At 40.1% G+C, this 20,909-nt stretch overlaps 1 protein-coding gene across 1 annotated transcript in view; it reads left to right on the plus strand.

The window, feature by feature from the left end:
- Positions 1-20,909, plus strand: part of LOC109098213 (disheveled-associated activator of morphogenesis 2-like) — a 60,851-nt gene that overhangs the window by 20,639 nt on the left and 19,303 nt on the right. Inside the window, exons 4-15 of the mRNA XM_042742063.1 lie at positions 3,108-3,441; positions 4,813-4,924; positions 5,443-5,545; positions 5,633-5,699; positions 5,864-5,981; positions 6,417-6,555; positions 14,427-14,450; positions 15,172-15,230; positions 15,305-15,489; positions 19,077-19,373; positions 19,555-19,662; positions 20,511-20,540. Of these exons, the coding sequence (XP_042597997.1) occupies positions 3,108-3,441; positions 4,813-4,924; positions 5,443-5,545; positions 5,633-5,699; positions 5,864-5,981; positions 6,417-6,555; positions 14,427-14,450; positions 15,172-15,230; positions 15,305-15,489; positions 19,077-19,373; positions 19,555-19,662; positions 20,511-20,540 (1,576 nt within the window). The remainder of the gene's footprint in view (positions 1-3,107; positions 3,442-4,812; positions 4,925-5,442; positions 5,546-5,632; positions 5,700-5,863; positions 5,982-6,416; positions 6,556-14,426; positions 14,451-15,171; positions 15,231-15,304; positions 15,490-19,076; positions 19,374-19,554; positions 19,663-20,510; positions 20,541-20,909) is intronic.

Consider the following 20,909-nt stretch of genomic DNA (forward strand, 5'->3'; position numbering starts at 1 on the left):
TCAGCTGGCTTCATTTCATTGCTTATTTTACTGCTCATGTTATGACTATCCCAAATGATCACTAAAGACTACAATCACTTTTAAAACCAGTTAAATCACCCTAAATAGCTTTAACCTTTTAAACCACCAGATCTAGTGTTTCATATGACAGCTTTCCAATCTATATATTTTTTGGGGGGTTTTGTGTTTTTTTTTTTTTTTGACTTAAGTTCTGGTGACACATCTGGACCATGTATCAAAGCAGCTAACGCATATGAGATGCATCTTCTGATTTGTAGCGTCCCATTCAGTTTTTCCTTCTGAAACTTTCTACAACTTGTTTTTTCTTTCCTTTTTTATAGCCTTGGAAGCTATTGTGTGTCACTCCAGTGGTTTTAGAGAAAGTAGCGTTTGCGCAGTTCACTTAATACCAGGATGCTTTCAACATTCTAGACATGTTTCAATCTGGCATTAGTGCTTTGCATAGTACTGAGTCAGCATTGCTTAAGGTTACGGATAACATTCTGTTATCCATTGATTCTGGGTCATCTGTCATCTTGTCATCATTTACCTCCAGTCTCTTGTGGTGTTCCGCAGGTATCCATTCTGGGGCCTCTTTAGTTTTCCCTCTACATGCTTCCCTTAGGTTCTGTTTTTCAAAAACAGAAAAAAAGAAAAAAGAAAACATTACTTATCAATGTTATGCTAATGATCTCCAACTCTATCTTCCAATTAAACCAGGAAACAGTTTTTCATTAGATCATCTCTCTTCATGCCTTGATGAAGTGGATGGCAAATAATTTCCTACAACTGAATGAAATTAAAACTGAAGTGCTTCTGCTAGGTCCTGATGCCAATAATGACACTAATGATTAAAAGACAGTTTGGCTTCTTAAGTAACAACCTACAAAGTCATGCAAAAAAATCTTGCAGTTTATCTTGATCCTCTGCTCCAGTTGGACAAGCATGTAAATGCATTAATAAATAGTGGCTTCTTCCAGCTTAGATCTGTAGCAAAAGTAAAACACTTCCTTTCTAGTAACCGCCTTCAAATCATGATTTATGCCCTTGTTTCTTTCACCATCAAATATATTCTATAATTATATTAATTGCTACTAATATACATCAGTTCTAATATTTCTCATAGTAAAGCACTTTGGATCAACTACAGTCGTTTAAAATTGTGCTCTGACGTAGAGTTTGACTAGACCCTAAAGTGTCGCTGAGACCCTGAGCAGTAAGTCCTGCTTCACTAACATCTGCACCTCCACAGTACAGGAAAATGCTAATGATGCTAATGACTAAACAGGGTCATGGAGACTGTGTTCAGGGGTTCATAATGAGATTATCAGATGTGGGACTGGAACTAGCTGACCTTTTTAAGGAATCAGGAAACAGCACCTCAATGAACAAATGTGGATTTTATGCGGCAAAGACAGTGTTCATCAAAAGTTGATACAGAATATTCAAGTAAAAGCCCCAGAACAGATCACACATCTTATGACTTAACACCCAATTTTTATGTAAGTAGCCTTGCTTGCCACCATTGATGTATTATTCAAACCCTGTTCCAGAATGTGAGTTTCTTGGCTGAAAATGAGTGTCAGTTGAGAAGGAAGTATTTTCCACATTGGAATAATATGAATAAAAGTTCATGTGAAATTTTAAACTAGAATCATGAAAAGAAAGAACAAAGAAACAAGGTAATAATAGCATCATCAATAATGGTTTTATTAATATTTTAAATTTGAGACCATAATGAAAGCATGTATGTGTGTTTGAATGAGATCTGGGAGAATCACTGTTTCATGTATTATTGATAAATGTGAGATTAATGATTCCAAACATAATTTCTGACTGAGAGCCATATTGTATACATTTCAAATGACCCTTTACAAATGACCCTTTATAACAACATGGTACTAAATATGTACAATATTTATATTCCCTGCTATTTAAATAGTATTCCTAGGTATTTCAAAGAATACAACAATGTTTTGGTAAAAATGTTTGGCGTAAGATGACAAATTAAGAAATCTATTTACTATAAGCCCTTATGTACTGTAAAAAAAAAACCCATTGGAGTAGCAAAATATGGCCTAACCATGAAACTGAATGTGAACTCTTAGCACAAATTTGATGTGGAAACTGGATAAGGGGCTAATCCAGATGGTAGTGGTGAGGTGAGGTGAGGTGAGGTGAGGTGAGGAGAAGCCAAATAACTGTGAACCAGCTGTGATCTCATGTGTATATTGCTCCCAAAGATTACAGGTCGCCCAAAGATCAATAAGCCATGCCAGGTGAGACACATCTACTTTGGAACTAAGGTTTGATCATGTTTGCAGGAGATGAGGAGCCACACTATATGGGATAACAACAGACTGATTTATTCTAGGTGAAGGGAGATTCATGGTTTTCTTGGCGCCAGCTGGCAATGAAAAACATGCATCTCCCTTCACCTAGAAAGGGAGCTTCAGCTTGGCAAGCATTGATTTGAAAACAATGAATCTATTATGATTACAGATGACAAGTCACTGCTGTCCCTCAACCACCCCCATCTCTCTATTGTGTCAGTACAGTCTCTGTATTTAGTTAACATGGAATAAAAATCACATAAAGAGCAGGAATGTAGAAACACATTGTCACTTGATTGGCAACTCTTGAAAAGGGGTTAATGACATGCTTGACCTAATTAATCTGAATAATGAGTCCCTGGTTTAGCTCAATATGAGGATACATGCTCATTCTGCATTGACAGGTTTTTATGGTTGACTTGTTCAGTGTATACCGTTTTATGTCTTATATATTTGTGCATCTGAGTATATAGAGAAGCCATCTGGGACTTTTGCCAAGATTTCGGCTGATCAGAATGTTTCCACAAGAGAAGCTTTAAAGATAGTCCCTTCTGGTTTTTACTTCTAAGTACTGGAAGTACTTCCTAAGATCATTTGTATTCAACTGACACAATTTTATTTATATAATTCATGTCTCCTGTTCTAAAGGTGAGTATTGTTTGAACGATGTGCTGTTCATGTTTTTGGGAACAGCGCGGCAATGATAGTTATGTTTCCTGACATTCTATTCATTGGAAAAAAAAAAGTCACCTTTGACCTTTACTCTCCTTTCAGGTTTGTGACGCGCTTCATCGAGTTGGATGGCTTGACGTGTCTTCTGAACTTCCTGAAGAGCATGGATTATGAAACCTCAGAGAGCCGCATACATACATCCATCATCGGCTGCATCAAAGCCTTGATGAACAACTCCCAGGGCCGTGCCCATGTACTGGCCCACCCCCAGAGCATAAACACTATCTCCCAAAGCCTCCGCCAGAACAACATCAAGACCAAAGTGGCTGTGTTGGAGATCCTGGGTGCTGTTTGCTTGGTGCCTGATGGGCATAAGAAAGTATTACAGGCAATGGTACACTACCAGAAGTATGCTGCAGAGAGGACTCGCTTTCAGGTAAAATTGCTTTTAATGAACGTTTTGCAACAGTAGGAAAGGAATTTAGCACGAAATTCTACTAGAAAACACATTTTTTTGAGGGTGGTACAATAGTACTTGGTAATTCTAGCTCTATAATCTGACAGGATGTGTAAAATAATTCATATGCGCATACCTGTGATGGTACATGAGTCAAATTTGCCATAGAGTGTAATCCCTGAGTGGTAATCTTAGCCTGCTGTTAGGCTAATGAACAGTATTACTGTGTTGGAAGGGTTGGATCATTCAGTTTATTTAACATTTACATTTTATGTCATATTCCTGTGTAACATTTTATAAGAGTACTCAAAATCTTGCATTATAGATATTTTCTCAGATTCGTACATCTTACAGCACTTATTATAGTAACTGTACTAAAATCACTAACTAAGGTAAAATAACTCCTTTTGTGGCTTATAGTTTCATTAATGCATTTTCTAGGATTATAATTTATTTTAAACTAAAAAAAAGGTGATGGCAGAAATAGGAGAGTGTCAGATTATGGGCTGGATTTTGGGGAGTCATTGTGCATTCTGACATTTTTAGCGTTTTCGGGTTTTTTGTCTGCATTTCTTAAAGCACTTCTCAGGAGACATGGTAATTTTAACCTCAGAGCTGTGGAGGCCTCATCTTATGCAGCATATGTAGGGTGATTTGTCTTTACTGTGTGTTTATTCAAGTGTAGTTGACATACCTGGCAACAACAAATGCCAGTGTTTGAAATAGTAGCCTTTTAAGCATGGTTGATTCCTAGTGACCCAATAGATTTCTGAGCACTCTTGACACAACAAGCACCATAAGCAGACATTAGTAACCCATTCCAGAGAAAGAACAGAGAACATTCCCACCTGTTTCCACTGACTTTAATAAAAGGACTGTGATAAGAATTTGCCATTTGTTGTCCTTATCAGCCTATTAGGTAAATAGAAAATCATAGTTGGAGCATCCATGAACAACCCAGTAGTAAAACAGTTGAACAGTTTAAAAAAGTTACTTTACAGTGATCAGCAGTCAGATTTTTCACATTATACATCAGCTTATGAGTTGTCTTGCTATCTACTATCTACAGAAGCATAATTCTAAAGACCGTGGAATCTCATAAATTAAAAAACTTTACATGAGCAACTTTATTAGGAGTCCTTCACACATATCAGAAAAATAGCTCTCTTTACTTGAAAAAAATACAACTTTAAGGTGCTTGCATTTAACATTTACTTTCTCTTTAATACTCATATAAAAAACAAAAAAACAAAACAAAAACAAAAAAAGCAAAACCTATATTAATTAGATGAAATCTATCTTAACTAAATCAATTTTATTTAATTTGATATTTTTGTATTTTTTACTCAGTCTCTTTTGAACGAGCTGGACAGAAGTACAGGACACTACAAGGATGAAGTAAATCTGAAGACAGCCATCATGTCATTCATAAACGCTGTGCTGAATGCTGGGGTTGGAGAGGTCAGCTGATGACAGAACTTCTCTAAAATAAATAAATAAATAAAAAATGATATGATAATATGTATATATATATGATATATATATATATATATATATATATATATATATATATGAAAGTGAAAGTGAAAGTGAAAGTGACGTGACATTCAGCCAAGTATGGTGACCCATACTCAGAATTCGTGCTCTGCATTTAACCCATCCGAAGTGCACACACACAGAGCAGTGAACACACACACACACTGTGAACACACACCCGGAGCAGTGGGCAGCCATTTTTAAGCGTTGGGGGTTCGATGCCTTGCTCAAGGGCACCTAAGTCATGGTATTGTAGGAGGAGAGAGAACTGTACATGCACTCCCCCCACCCACAATTCCTGCCAGCCTAAACTGGAGAACAAACAACACATCCATTTATACTCCTACACACAAACAGCCAAACAAAAACTCACCCCCTATATACACACATACATACAAAAACACACACACACATTATTAACGTGATGATTTCCTTTGTTTCTTCTCAGTCTAGAGTTTCGCCTTCATCTTAGGTATGAGTTTCTGATGTTAGGAATTCAGCCAGTCATTGAGAAGCTGAGAGCACATGATAATGTCACGCTCGACAGGTACAGAACACCAGTTTAAATAGTGCTCCTTTTCTACCTTGCATCATACTGTTGCTTCTAATTGAAAGGCTTGTTTGTTTGTTTCAGACATCTGGACTTTTTTGAGATGGTGCGGAATGAGGATGAGTTAGAACTGGCCAAACGCTTTGACATTGTAAGATCTTTTACCTATTTGCACATGCCTGTTTTCATAACATGTCCTTAAATTTACAGAGCACTTATGCACAGAACAGCTTGGTATTATTAGATTTGTTTATAAGGCTTCTGGCTTTATGTGTGTCCTAACTGGAAAAAAATTAATGGACTTTTTTTGTCCAGACACACGTGGACACCAAGAGTGCTGGGCAGATGTTTGAGCTGATCAAGAAGAAACTGAGCAACACAGATGCCTACCCCCACCTTCTATCTATCCTAAAGCACTGCCTCCAAATGCCATGTGGGGATCTGAACTCTTCCATTTTACTCATTCAAAATATCTCTTTTATTTTTTGGAATAATTTGTGTTTGGAATACCCTTTGCTTGGAGCTTGGAGCATGCCTGTGATGTCTTGAAAATTGAAATGCTTTCTTTGTAGGCAGCTTAATAAGTTTGGAACAGTGCCTACTATATATGTTTGTGCTTTGCATAATTCCCTTTATATTTAATTATAACCATCCCTGCATTCCACAGCTAATGAAGTGATGGTTTCAGATTGTAAAACTGTATTACTTTGATAGATGCGTGGGACTAAGGAATTATCATATTCACATGATATGTACATGCTCCAAGAATACCATTTAAATATCATGTTACATTTCCAGAAAAGCATGGCATTACCATGACAATATATCCCCAAAAAATCTTGTTTATGCCTTTGTAAAATGTTTTTAGATAAACGTGGTGCAGGCAGTATACAGCAATGGCAACTTTTAGACCGCATCCTTCAGCAAATTGTTCTACAAGATGAGAAGGGAGAAAATCCAGATGTTTCACCCCTGGACAATTTCAACGTTAAGAACATCATTAGAATGTAAGTGCCTAACTCAAAACACTTTCAGTTCAAAACACATTGTGTACATGATTTTAACTATCAAATATTCAAATAATAATACCGCTCATGAAAAGTTAACTTTAAGTTTATTAGAGTAAAGTAATATTTTTGAAGCCAAAAAGTCATGATAAAGTCCTGGATTATCTTTGGTTCTTTTAAAGATCAAAGCTTTCCCTATCTCACTGCCCACTATAGGGTTTCAAAAATGTTTTGTGCTCAATAAACCACAAAGCTATATTGTGGCACACTGCTGCAAAACACGGGTCTGTCATGATCCTGCCTCAAGACTAGAGAAAATCAAGGACAAGAGGGCAGAATCATGACACTATAGTCTAAACACTGGTATTGTGGTCATTAATGTGAATAAGAATGTTGAATTTCCAGCCATGTGCTCACCACAGGTGTCCAACAGTTCTCTAGGCAGGAAAAAAAAACAAAAAAAAAACACTTATTTATTTTTTCCTTGGGTCATTTATCACCTCAGCTGTGATCATTCACCCAACTTTCCACATTTTTTCTGTCATTTTACCAGTACCAGCATTCTTTGCTGATTTCTTGGTATATTTTCTCATTTCTTAGTATCTCTTTGTCCTCAAATTTGCTGGTTATCAATTTACTTGCCTCACATTTTTACATTTCTAATTTATTTGCTTTTTGCATTCCTTGTCCCACTTCCATCTACACACAGTCCAGATAAACTGAGTGGTGAGGTGTCCAAGGTGAGGTGAGGTGAGGTGTCCAAGTCGCAACATCTAACTACTGGGGTGCCTCAGGGCTCAGTTCTTGGACCACTTCTCTTCTCTGTCTACATGGCATCATTAGGTTCTGTCATTCAGAAACATGGCTTTTCATAGCATTGCTATGCTGATGACACTCAACTCTACCTCTCATTCCATCCTGATGATCTATCGGTAGCTGCTTGCATCTCAGCTTGTCTAACAGACATTTCTTGCTGAATGAAGGACCATCACCTTCAACTCAACCTTGCCAAGACAGAACTGCTTGTGGTTCCAGCAAACCCATCGTTTCATCACAATTTCACCATCAAGTTAGGCACATCAACCATAACTTCTTCAAAAACAGCCAGAAACCTTGGAGTTATGATTGATGATCAGCTAACTTTCTCAGACCACATTGCTAAAACTGTCCGGTCCTGCAGATTTGCTTTATTCAACATTAAGAAGATCAGGCCCTTTCTTTCGGAACATGCTGCACAACTCCTTGTTCAAGCACTTGTTCTGTCCAGGCTAGACTATTGCAACGCTCTCTTGGCAGGTCTTCCAGCCAGTTCTATCAAACCTTTACAATTAATCCAGAACGCGGCCGCAAGATTAATTTTTAATGAGCCGAAAAGAATACACGTCACACCTCCATTTATCAACTTGCACTGGCTACCAATAGCTGCTCGCATAAAATTCAAGGCATTGATGTTTGCTTACAAAACCACCACTGGCTCTGCACCCCTTTACCTAAATTCATTACTTCAGACTTATGTGCCCTCTAGAAGCTTGAGTTCTGCAAGTGAACATCGCTTGATTGTGCCATCCCAAAGCAGCACAAAGTCACTTTTACGGACTTTTAAATTAAATGTTCCCGTGGAATGACCTGCCCAACTCAATCTGAGCAGCTGAGTCCTTAGCCATCTTCAAGAATCGGCTTAAAACACATCTCTTCCATCTTTATTTGACCCTCTAACTTTTTCACTCACTATTCTAATTCTATTTAAAAAAAAAAAAAAAAATCTAACTACCTTTCTAATCTTTTTGTATTCTATCTATTTTATTTTCATTTATTATACAATTATATAAAAAAATACCTCTAACACTAGCTTGCTCTATTCTTTTTCTATTCTATCTGTTTTCTTTTTATTTATAATATTATTTAAAAGCCCTTGCTACGTATACTGTATTTAGGCTAACTGAGACTTGTTATAGCACTTATATATCATTGCTCTTTTGTTGTTTTTGATTGCTTCCATTGTCCTCATTTGTAAGTCGCTTTGGATAAAAGCGTCTGCTAAATGACTAAATGTAAATAAACATTTATGGAAATCCATGTGCTCTATTTCCATGAGTGTACCACTGCCAGCTGTTTAAGGTGGCATTGGAAAGTGTAAGCAAAGAGAAACCTACTACTAGCAATCATCATTTTTGTCTGTTCATGCTTACCCATAATGTTTAACTCTTTCCAGTTGCAAAAAATTACCTTAGTGAAACAGAGCTGTAATGTACTGGTTGCATTCAGGACATCTTGGGCAAATGTTTCTTTAACCAGTTTAGGAGTAAGTTGTCCAAACGAACAGATAAAATATTTTTTTATTTCCAGTGTTGGCTTGTAGCTGACAATTTACTGTGTTACCCCAATAATGTCAGTCTGCCTACAAAAGAATGTCAAACAGCAGGAATGTAAAAGCTCAGTTCCAGGAGGGCCGGAGCTCTGCAGAATTTGTACCAACCCTGCTCCAAAACACATACCTAGACATACACATATAGTTCCTCTTCAGGAACTCGAGCTGCGTCGGAGACGCTTTGAGGAACGCCCTCAGCATGAACCGCTCTGAATCACGTGTGTAATCAGTCCAATGGATGGGCGAGACATCATAGGCAGGTGACGTCAGAGACCAGGAAGCTTAAAAGCACGTGCGGCGAAGCCGGCATTAGCCTTCTGTCTTCAGCAAGTGCTCTGTGTGTGTCAGTTGCTATCTGTTTGTGAATCTTATTTAGTGTTGTTTGTCCACTGATAAGCTCCATTTGTCAAAGCTTCAATCAAGAGAAGTCTTGGGTGAAAGCAGGCAGCGTTCAGGCTGTGTGTTTTCCCTGCCCGCAAAAAAAAAAAAAAAAAAAAAAAGGGTAGGGACACATGCAGTTTGTGTGTTGTCTGCTTGAGAGTGAAGCGTGCAGAATCAGCTCTCGAGGGAGTTGACGGCTGCAGTGCGAGCATTTTGCTTCACTCTCAGAAGGCTCTCTTTGAGGAGGGAGCCTTCACTGGCATTTCTTGCGGTGCCAGCCCCACTTTCGCCGAGGCGGAGCGGTGGTTTCTCTCGCTGGTTTCGCTTTCGGATCCGCTGGAAGGAATGTAGACAGGCAAGTCCCTATCTTCTTCCTTAACCACCAGATCCGGCGCCTGCTCTCAGTGTTTCGGAAGTCCGCGTTTGCTGTACTTTCTCCCCGGTGAGAGGGCGCGACGCTCTGCCTGTCTTTCTCTGAGGAGATTGATGTGGAAGGCGTCGATGCGCTCGCCAGTTGCACAAGCATCAGTTACACAAGCATCAATTACACAAGCATATTATGCCTGATATTATAATGAGCAGCTTTAATGAGGAGTGGAGCTCGCGCAGTCAGCTCTCGGGGGACTGATTGTGCTTTTTTCTCGCTGTTAAGTGTTCCGCTCTTGCCGGACACGCTCGGACACCTCGTTCTCAAGGTTTGGAAGCCTGCGCTGCAGTTTCTTCCCCCTCTGAGGCGGAGCTCGCTGCAGCATTCATCTTTCTCTGAGGAGATTGATGTTGTTTGTGTGACTGAGTGCCAAAAAAAAATAAAGAAGAAGAGTGCACTGCCGAGGCAATGTGTATATTTTTTTGTTTCGTTTTGATGTGAATCTTTCTACACCAGACCGTGTTTACTCGTCTGTTATTGACTACATGCAATTCTGAGGAATAAATTGAAATATTTATCTGACTATGACAGTTAGATGTACAGGGGCTCCTGGGTTGTAATTTCTCGAGTGAGAACACGTGTTTACCTCTCTTCCTCTGAGGAGGTTGAGGCGGTCAGGGGCTGCTGGGAGCAGTCCCAACCCTACCGTGTTCCAGCCCCTCGCGCTGGGGGTGTCACTTCTTGTACTCCGCTGACGCTTGAGTCAGAGTGGCGCTCTCAGGCTGAAGGCTTCTAGTGGAAAGCAGTTCTGCGGACCGTCATTTTCGCTGAAGAGCCTTCGTCATAACGTCCTGACGCATAGGCTTAGGACTTTTTGAGGGCCAGCTCCCTCTGGGGAAGAGCGGTATACACTGCATTACATGGTGCCCGTCTCTCCTCAGGGCCCTCAGGAGATCGATCTGCCAACCCTGCCAGTGTTCCAGGGCGCAGCGGTCTCCGGCGAGCGCTTCTCTCAGTTACCGCCCGGAAACGTAGCGGTGCTAAGAGGCTCATGACCTCTACGGAGGTCCCTAGAGCAGCTAGTACGGTCGTCCCCTTCCGGTCTGCCGCTTCAGGGCACCGAGCTAGTGGCTCTAGGCGCACCAGAGGCCAGTCTCGCGAGACTGGATCCCCTACGAGGTCACATGGCGGTATGGGAGTCCCTGCCAAGTGTACTTCATGGGGTCCTGCCCCGAGCAGGATCTGGTCTAGTCTTCCTAGCAGATGACGTGGGTCTGAGGACCGTCATTTTAGGAGACTTAAGCTATGAGATTCCTGATGCTGTGGCTCAGGACCTCAGAGGGCAGGCCCCTCTGGGGAAGAGCGGTATACACCGCATTACACGGTGCCCGTCTCTCCTCAGTGCCCTCAGGAGATCGATCTGCCAACCCTGCCGGTGTTCCAGGGTGCAGCGGTCTCCGGCGAGCGCTTCTCTAAGTTACCGCCCCGGAAACGTAGCAGTGCTAAGAGGCTCGCGACCTCCTGGGAGGTTTCCAGAGCAGCTAGTTCGGCCATCTCCTGCCGGTGAGCCGCTTCAGTGCACTGAGCTAACTGCTCTGATGAAACCAGAGATCAGTCTCAAGAGGCTGATTCCCTTAGTAGACTATTTGGCAGCTTGAAAACTACTGCCAAATGTGTCTCAGTGGGTTCTGCACACTGTAGTGAGAGGCCACAGAGTCCAGTTCGGTTCTCTTCCACCTCAATTCAATGGGGACCTTTCCACCCTGGTGGGCCCCGAGCAGGCTCTGGTTATGGAACAGAAGTAGACACTCTCCGAGGACGGAGGCCATTGAGGTGGTCCCTCCTCCCGTTGCAGAGTCCGGGTCCTACAGCCAGTACTTCACTGTTCCGAGGAAGGATGAGGTGTTGCGTCCTATTTTAGATCTGCATTATTTGAACCGCTCAGTCAGGGGACTGAAGTTCAGCACGCTTGCACAGACCAAGTCCGAGGACTGGTGTGTCATGAGCTATCATAAGATGCACTTATGTCCATCCTTCCTCATCAGAAGTTCCTGAGGTTTGCTTTTGGGGGCAAAAGCCTACCAATACGGTTCTTCCTCTGGCCTTGCACTCTCACCCCACACTTTCAAAACTCAACCACATCGAAGATTGGTTGATATTAACTCGATCAGAGCGGTTGGCAGTTCGGCATCGAGATGTCGTTCTCGCTCACATGAAAGAGCTGGGGTTAAGACTTAATGCCAAGAAAAGTGTGCTTTCTCCAGTACAGAGAACCACTTATCTGGGCGTGGTGTGGGATTCGACCACGATGCAGTCACGTATGTCGAGTCGATCCTCACTGCAGTCCCGAGAGTGAGAGAAGGCCGGTCACTCACTGTCAAGCAGTCTCGGAGACTGCTGGGTCTGATGGCAGCTGCATCCAACGTGAATACTATTGGCCTGCTGTACATGAGATCCCTACAGTGGTGGCTCAAGACCAAGGGGTTCTCCCCAAGGGGAAACCCGCTTCGCATGCTAAAGGTCACGCGGCTGTGCCTACTTGCCTTGTACATGTGGAGAAAGCCTTGGTTCTTGTCTCAGGGCCCGGTTCTGGTAGCTCCTTGTCGCCACGTGACGCTAGCGACGGACGCGTCCCTCACTGGCTGGGGTGCCGGTCATGAGTGGCCACCCTGCCCGCGGTCTGTGGAGTGGTTGCCATCTGACATGGCATATAAACTGCCTGGAGATGCTGGCTGTGCTTCGAGCTCCCGGACCTGAGAGATCACCATGTGTTGGTGCGCACCGACGACACAGCAGTGGTCTCTTACATCAACCACCTAGGAGGTCTGCACTCACGCCATTTGTACAAACCTGCGTACCAGATCCTTGTGTAGTCCCAGGACGAACTCCTCTCGCTGAGAGCAGTCCACATTCCTGGACATCTAATATGGTAACAGACATCCTGTCGAGGCAGGGGCCGAGGCCCGGGGAATGGTGGCTCCACATCGAGGTGATGAAGCAGGGTTGGAAAGGTTGGCCAGACTCGGGTGGATCTGTTTGCGACTCGAGAGACATTGCACTGTCCCCTCTGGCTTCCTCTGACTCATCCAGCTCCACTGGGGCTGGACGCCATGGTACAGACATGGCCGAGGCTTCATCTGTACATTTTCCCCTCGATTGCTCTGCTCCCGGGAGTTCTGGAGAGAGTGCGCTGGGACGAGTCTGGCTGCTGTTAGTAGCCCCATTCTGGCCGGGCCGGGTATGGTTGTTGGGCCTGATTTCTCTTTTTGACGGCACTCCATGGGAAGTTCCCGTCAGGAGAGATCTCCTCTCGCAGGCGGAGGATGCGCCCCCGCATGGAGCTTAGAGGCTGGAGTTGTGGTCTCTGAGGAGGCACAACTCTTAGCTTCCGGTCTTTCAACCAAGGTTGTTGAAACTGTTCTCCAATCCAGAGCTCCCTCAGTGAGGAAACCGTATGCCTTGAAGTGGAAGCTTTTCACTTCTTGGTGCGGAGACGGCCAGCTCGACCCAGTTAACTGCCCGGTTGGTACAGTGCTGGAGTTCCTGCAGGCCCTTCTCTCTGCAGGATTGACCCACTCCACCCTGAAGGTCTATGTGGCAGCCATTGCAGCCTACCGCGCAACTCTCTGTGGCCATTCAGTGGGCAGACACCCTCTGGTTGCATGTTTCTTCCATGGTGCGCTGAGGCTGAGGCCTCCGGCCAGAAGAAGCTTATGCTAAGCGGTGATCAGGTTGCTATCCTAAGCCTCGAGTCCTCTGATCTCCACTCTCTTGGGGGTCAAGACTCACTCCTCTGAAGTATGGCCATTGGACGGGTTGTCCCCGATTACTGTCAGGGTCCTGGCTCCTTCTCTTGCTTTAGTTGTGCAGTTTCCCACACTAGGCAGAGATTTGTAAGTCTGGCGGCGTGGGCATTCTCATTCACCAAAGCGTCTCCGACGCAGCTCGAGTTCCTGAAGAGGAACGTCTCAGGTTACTCTTGTAACCATGGTTCCTCGAAGGAACGAGACGCTGCATCGCAGTGCCACACTTCAGGCATCTCTGCCAGCGCTTGCTTCATCCACTTGAGGCTAATGTCGGCTTCGCCACACGTGCTTTTAAGCTTCCTGGTCTCTGACGTCACCCGCCTATGACGTCTCGCCCATCCATTGGACTGATTACACACGTGATTCAGAGCGGTTCACGCTGAGGGCGGTCCCCAAAGCATCTCCGACGCAGCGTCTCGTTCCTTCGAGGAACCATGGTTACATGCGTAACCTGAGACGTTTTCAACTAACCCTGAAGGATTGATTAGTTGGATCAGGTGTGTTTTAATAGGGTTTGCAACAAGCCTCTGGCTTGCTTAGTTGGGGACACTTCATTTACAGCGATATCGTTGACTTGATTGCAAATGATTGCACAGATACTATTTAAACTGAACTGAGCTGCATGATGACATCACTGAATTCAATGATGAACTGCCTTTAACTGTCATTTTGCATTATTGACACACTGTTTTCCTAATGAATGTTGTTCAGTTGCTTTGACACAATCTGTTTTGTTTAAAGCGCTATATAAATAAAGTCATGATAAAGGGCTCCGGTCCTCCAGGAATTGAGTTTGACACCCTGCTCTACAGTATGTTAACAGTTTGTGTGGAAACTGTATCAATATCCTCATTTTCTGTTTTCTTATTATTCATATATCTTTCATTGTCTTCTCCAGTGCTGGTAGTAAATATTACTGTATGTGTATTTCATTTTCCTCTTTCTGCAGCTATGGAAAGCCACGCATGTCAAGGTGTCGCTTTAGATTTCTTTACTAGATCCTCCCTTAAACCTCAAACAGTATCCACTTACAGAAAGATTCACAACCAAACTAAACTAACATCTTTTATTTAAAAACATAATAATGATAAAAAAAAAGTTATAAATATGTTAAGAAAATCTTCCCCAACTGAATGTCATTGCTTCGGTTTAACAGGGGCCCCTTTGTTTTAAAGACCCCATGAATTGGCTTGATGACCATTTTTCTTTTGTATGTAGCTTATTTTTCACAGCCAGACTACAAACCACATAGCAAACCCATACTTGACAGCTTGTACCATGGATGTGACCAATGAAGGCAACTTCAAAATGAATACGTTCCACCCATTTGCTTTGTAATCAGTTGATGTTTTAGAAAATAAAATGATGAGCCATAATTAGGCACTTCTTATTACTAGTTGAAAAAAGGTAGCATTTATAATTATGAGGGACATTCTGGAGAGTATTTTATTGGACAAAAATTATATACACCTATGTGGACAAGAAGATTCATCAATCTGTTTGGTCTTATAAAAGCTAACATTTTAAACAGGAAATTTTCATGGTGTCTTTAATGTTGGCTTTTGCTTTTGGTAACAGTTGACAAATAACATACAGTAATATAAATAGAAAATGACTGAGGTAAGTGTAAAAAAATAAAGCAAAATTCATTTTATAACCCTGTGCAACTTAATGAGACTTCATTCCATCTACAGGCTTGTCAATGAGAATGAAGTCAAACAGTGGCGAGACCAAGCCGAAAAGTTCAGAAAAGGTAAAAGAGCACACTGATTTGCCTAGCTGAGCCTGGGTGAACTTATGTAATGATAATGCACATGTGTTTTTTAGAGCATGTAGAGCTGATGGCTCGGCTGGAAAGGAAAGAAAGAGAGTGTGAGACCAAGACACAAGAGAAGGATGATATGATGAAGACACTCAACAAGATGAAGGACAAACTGCAGAAAGAAGGAGTGGAGTTGCGCTTTGCCAGGGAGCAAGTATTTGACCTGTCCTCCCTCATTAGCGACATTTCAGTGAGTTCACCATCTGTTCATTTCTAGTGTGCTGTAGTTGTATGATTTACTTTGATATTAAAAATTGGAACAATTGCACAATAATATTATAACTTCTATGTTGATGTATTATTGTGTTGTTTAGTAAGAGATGCTTGAGGAGAAGCTTTTTTGGTTAACCATGAGTTACAGTAGGTTGCCAACCAAAATGCCTGATACCGCAGGGCCACAAAGGGACAGTTTGCAAACTGACTGGAAGTATATTTTGTTCAAATAACGAAATAAAACAAAAATAACTTTATAATATAACATTATAACATACTTAAAAATCATTAGAAAATTAATCTAAAATTTATTTTTAGAAAGTTAATTTCAAAACGTGAGATCCTGAGTCCTATAGACTGCAGCCTAATGCATCAAAAAAAAGTAATTACAAAAGTTAAAAAAATTACACAAATGCTCTTACTGCATGTTATGGTTATTAAACAGTTATTATGAAAACCATTAAAACTGTACAATTTCCTTATGTTGTATAAAGGGGCTTTCATTTCAATCTACAAAACAATGAAACATTTTGAACAAAAAATCCTGACCTTGGTCATTGGTTCACTGTAAAAGCATACATATCGATGTGTACAATGCTGCACGTTCATGAGACTTTAAGGGATAGTTCACCCCCCAATTTTTTATTTTTTTTTTTGATGTTTATCTGCTTACCCCCAGGGCATCCAAGATGTAGGTGATTTTGTTTCTTTAGTAGAACACAAATTATGATTTTTAACTCCAGCTGTTGCAGTCTCTCAGTTGTATAATGCATGGCAATGGTAACAAAATCTATGAGAGTAAAAAAAAACATGCACAGACAAATCCAAATTAAACCACCTATCTCTCAAATGGACCATTGACACTCCTAATTGAGATTGTAGATAGAGTGTCAATGATAAATTTTTACCAATATATTGAACCATCTCTTTATGTTTATCTAAATCCCAAACAGAGTCCAGACATCGGAAAAGAATCCATCTATGAATGTGTTTTATAGGATATTTTAGATTTGGTAAATACACATGCTTTACAACTTGACAAATAAGACCCCGAGTTTTTGGGAGACAACATATTTTGTAGACTTTCTGTGATTTACAATGTACAAACCAGAAGCAACAATATCTGCAGAATGGAGAAGGGTTGACCATTCTCAAAAAATAAAATAGGCCTATCAATTTTATTTAAATTTTCGTCTTTGTGTTTCAGAGGAAAAATCAATGTTAAGGATGTGTCATCGGACCATTACAGACCGTCCTGAAAGCAGAATTTATGCAAATTCCTATGAAATGCTTTAAAACTTTAACAAAGATGTCTAGTGGGAATTTAATAGGACTGCCCCCATTAAGATATTTTAGTTAACAGTAGTTGTTCATTTAGGTCATTATTCAACTAATCGCACGTTTATATTAAATTAACACAGCCTAATCCATAATGAGCCATAATATATTCCACACTCAAACACATGTATTAAGTTTACCACAAAGCACAGGCAGAAGTACATTTACATTACATTTACATTTAGTCATTTAGCAGACGCTTTTATCCAAAGCGACTTACAAATGAGGACAATAGAAGTAGCCTAATAATTGTGAAAAAGGAGACATTTTAATTATTTATTAATAAACTAATGTTTTCTTGTCACCTGCAAGATGACATTCATGGTGCTGACTCTCTCCACATGGAGATGCCTTTAGAGAGAAATGCAACCTTCACAGATTACATAATCAGGGAGTATTTGCTTTCGTTTTGAGTTGGTTCATTTAAAAATAAACATTTCAAACTTTCTGTTGATATATTTTTCATGTATGTGAGGCACCCCAATTTTAAGTTATTCCATTATCAGGAAAAAATTCAAGTGATCACGGGGGCACCTCCCTTTAATACACAAGCATTAATAATTTTCCGCACAAACACTTGAATATGAATAGTAGAGCACATTTCTTTTAGGTTACAGTATGGGATCGCATTAAAAATAAATCTTTACAAGTCTACAATCGAGACAGATGCAGTAATATATAACCTGTAAATTGAAGGCAGTTTGACATTTTAAAGTGATCTAATGCTGATGTCGCTCCAAATGATTAATCATTAGTTGTTCTTGATCAAGAAAAAACACACTCATAAATCTCATAAAATAAATCTAATAAACCTAAAATAAAAAAAATAAAAAACACACAAAAGCAAATAAAATTAAACAATACAATACAAATTAAAACTAAAATGCTATAGACTGCAAATAAGATTGCAGTTTCATATTTTGCATATCCATTACAAAGTTAATTATTTTTTACATGAAATTATACAAAATAAAACCAAACAAGATTTGTAATGAAGATAAAATATGTAGACAAATAAGAATAAAGCATAGCACATCGGACTAAGCTTCATGTGTGCTGTGCAAATTTTTATTTTAAGGAATAGTATACACTCCTGCATTTAAATTTGGCTGCAGTTATTTTTTTTTATTATTTTTTTTTTTTACTTAAACTATTAAAGCAAGTAAAGGCAGCTCCCTTTAAAATCACTGAAGTTGTCAATTAATGAAGCTCTTTTTTACATTGTGTGTACTTTTTTGACTACAATGAGAGAACCTGAGTTTAAACGTGAGGACCTTTTATTAATCCGTCCATTCTTTTCAGTTTCAGTGATTTAGCTAAATTGTGGCCAGGATTAATTTATTCGTTTCTTGTTTTAGTTAGGCTTAAATAATGGTAGCGGAATTATACAGTGCCTCGCGTTTTACTAAAATAAATAATTAATAAATAAATACACAACAATTTCTTAATCAGTGTACAAACAGATATCTTTTTTCCAAGTAGTTCTCTGTCAAAATAACGGACAGGTAACGAATGACAAAATATGTGCGTGTCAAAAACGCATGCTGTTTTATTAAAGAATTTTTATATATAAATTAAAAATGTGCTCGTGACAAAAATAGGCCTAATATATGAGAATATTGATATTTTGCATATAGATTGCGAATGTAGCCTAGCTCATTAAAATAGGCTACCACTTTTAATTCTCAGATGAAAAGTAAACCACCATTTCTTTAGGATAATATAACATATAATTCATATTAGATAAATAATACTGCACACCTGTTAAATGTTTCAAATCTAAAATATGGTGTAATACTGTGTAGCTTGGAGTAAATATATGCACAGGCTCATAGGCTTGACATTTATCCTGCTTGAATTCGTTCTAAGAAATGCACATAACTTCATAAGTAGGCCTACTTAATTTTCTTCCGTTAATATTAAATATTTTAACTACAGTGTTTTTCTTTAATTTTCCCCAACTGCAGCAGTCAAATGTAACACATCGGCGAGGCAAAGCTGACGGCTATTTGCGAAAAAGTGCTTTGATGCGTTAGTTTGATAACTTGTGGTTGAAGTGCCACTCAGTGGTCAAAAGCTGCAAATGCACTTTGCAGATGTGGCGGCACTCGCGGCGGTAGAAGGCACACTCTGGTTGGCCACCTACTGTATATGTGATGGTTTATAGATTGCAGCAAATTTGTCTAACATATTTTATGCAAATGATTTGATCTGTTTCACTTTAAGAATGGTGGTGGTCATTTACCTGTTGCCCCTCCGCTTCCTGGGAGCCCGATTCCAGCACCTATGATGATGGATAACTTCCCTCCTCCTCCACCTATTGCTTTTTCCAGCCCACCCCCACCACCTCCTCCACCTCCCCCAGGGGGTCCTCCACCTCCACCTGGGGCCCCGCCCATCTTTTCTGGGATTCCATCTCCACCTGGACCTGCTTCCATTAGCTCCACAACCAACCTACACACAAAGAGCATCCCACAACCTTCACAACCACTAAAATCATTTAACTGGTCCAAACTGGGAGAGGTGAGTCAGTTTTTATTTTATTTATTTATTTGGTGGTACTTACGGTATTAAAATTCCTTATAGTTAATACAAAGTTGTACTTTCTGAGATTAGATCATTTATTTTATATATTTATTTATTTATTTATTTATTTATTTTCTGAGACTAACCCTTAATTACAGTCATCTTTCATGATTTTTAGAACAAGATCACTGGTACCATCTGGTATGAGATTGATGACAGAAGGGCCTTTAAAGTTCTTGACCTAAAGGACATTGAGAAGATGTTTTCAGCTTACCAGAGGCAGCAAGTATGCAAATTTGGCACACAAAAGTCACATCTCAGCTGTGCTTAAATACCAAACAAATAATTTCTGCATTCAATATTAGTTAGATATTTCTAAAATAACTTCTGGAATGATCTTCTGAAATAACAGCTGTACTGACATTCTTATTTATGTTTGTGAAATGTGTGTGGGGGGTGGGGGGACGGAATACACACCGACTCTAAATTGAGGTCGACATGGGTAAACAAACTTATAAATCATACAGAATGATTTTTTTAAGAATGTAAAAATTTTGAAAGTTTTCTGTGATGGGTAGGTTTAGGTTTAGGTGTGGGGTTGGTGTAGAATGATAGAATATAGGGTTTGTAAAAAACAAAAAACCATTATGCAGTCCCCACAATCACCACAAACAATACAAACCATACATTGTGTGTGTGTGTGTGTATATATATGTGTGAGAGAGAGAGAGAGAAAGAGAGAGAGAGAGAGAGAGAGAGAGAGAAAGAGGGAGAGAGAGTATTTATAACCTCAGGCTTTACAGCAGTGGCTAAAGCAACCGTTCTTTGCTAAATGGCTTGTAATACAGTAGATGCTTCTGTGCTTTAAGCATGAAGTACTATTTTAGTGCATTTAGAGCAGAAATGCTGCAGATATGCTCTCAGGCCCAATATCAATAAAAGTCAGTGATTTCAAATGTAATTTTTAAAGTTTCTTCAGTGTTTTGCAAGCAATTCTGGGGCCTGTGAGAATGTTTGCTGTAGTCAGCTCTGGCTGATTCTTCTGCTGTAGTTCTGCTGCTTGAGTTGTTAACTTCTGCATGTCTTCCAATGTTTCTTGTTTTTTTCTCTGCTGTTGTACCACTGCCTGGCCAGGAGTTGCTCACTAACCAATCCTTCAAGCAGGTGAGTGATTGGTCCAATTAAAGCTATTTTACTGCCAGAACGGGGTCAGAAATGAACATTTCTATTAAGCTGCAGTATTTGCTACCTGCTATCTTTGTTGTCTTTTATGTAAAATGCTTAAAGTTTACTAATTCAATCAACTGGAATACTATAGACTGTTATTAATATAATTTTATTAGCATCAACAAAAAGCCATACATGCAATGGTGGAACAAAAACTGTATCTGACTTGTCATTTAGATTTATTGACACAGACTGTTAATTCTTCTCAAAGCTGACATACTGTATATGTATTTACAAAATTACATAATCTAAATAGCCTACATGAAGTATATAAGCTGTAAAATTGAAAAGGAAAAAAAACTCATC

Source organism: Cyprinus carpio, chromosome B17 (genome assembly GCF_018340385.1).
Source record: "Cyprinus carpio isolate SPL01 chromosome B17, ASM1834038v1, whole genome shotgun sequence".
In the NCBI taxonomy this organism is placed as follows: Eukaryota; Metazoa; Chordata; class Actinopteri; order Cypriniformes; family Cyprinidae; genus Cyprinus; species Cyprinus carpio.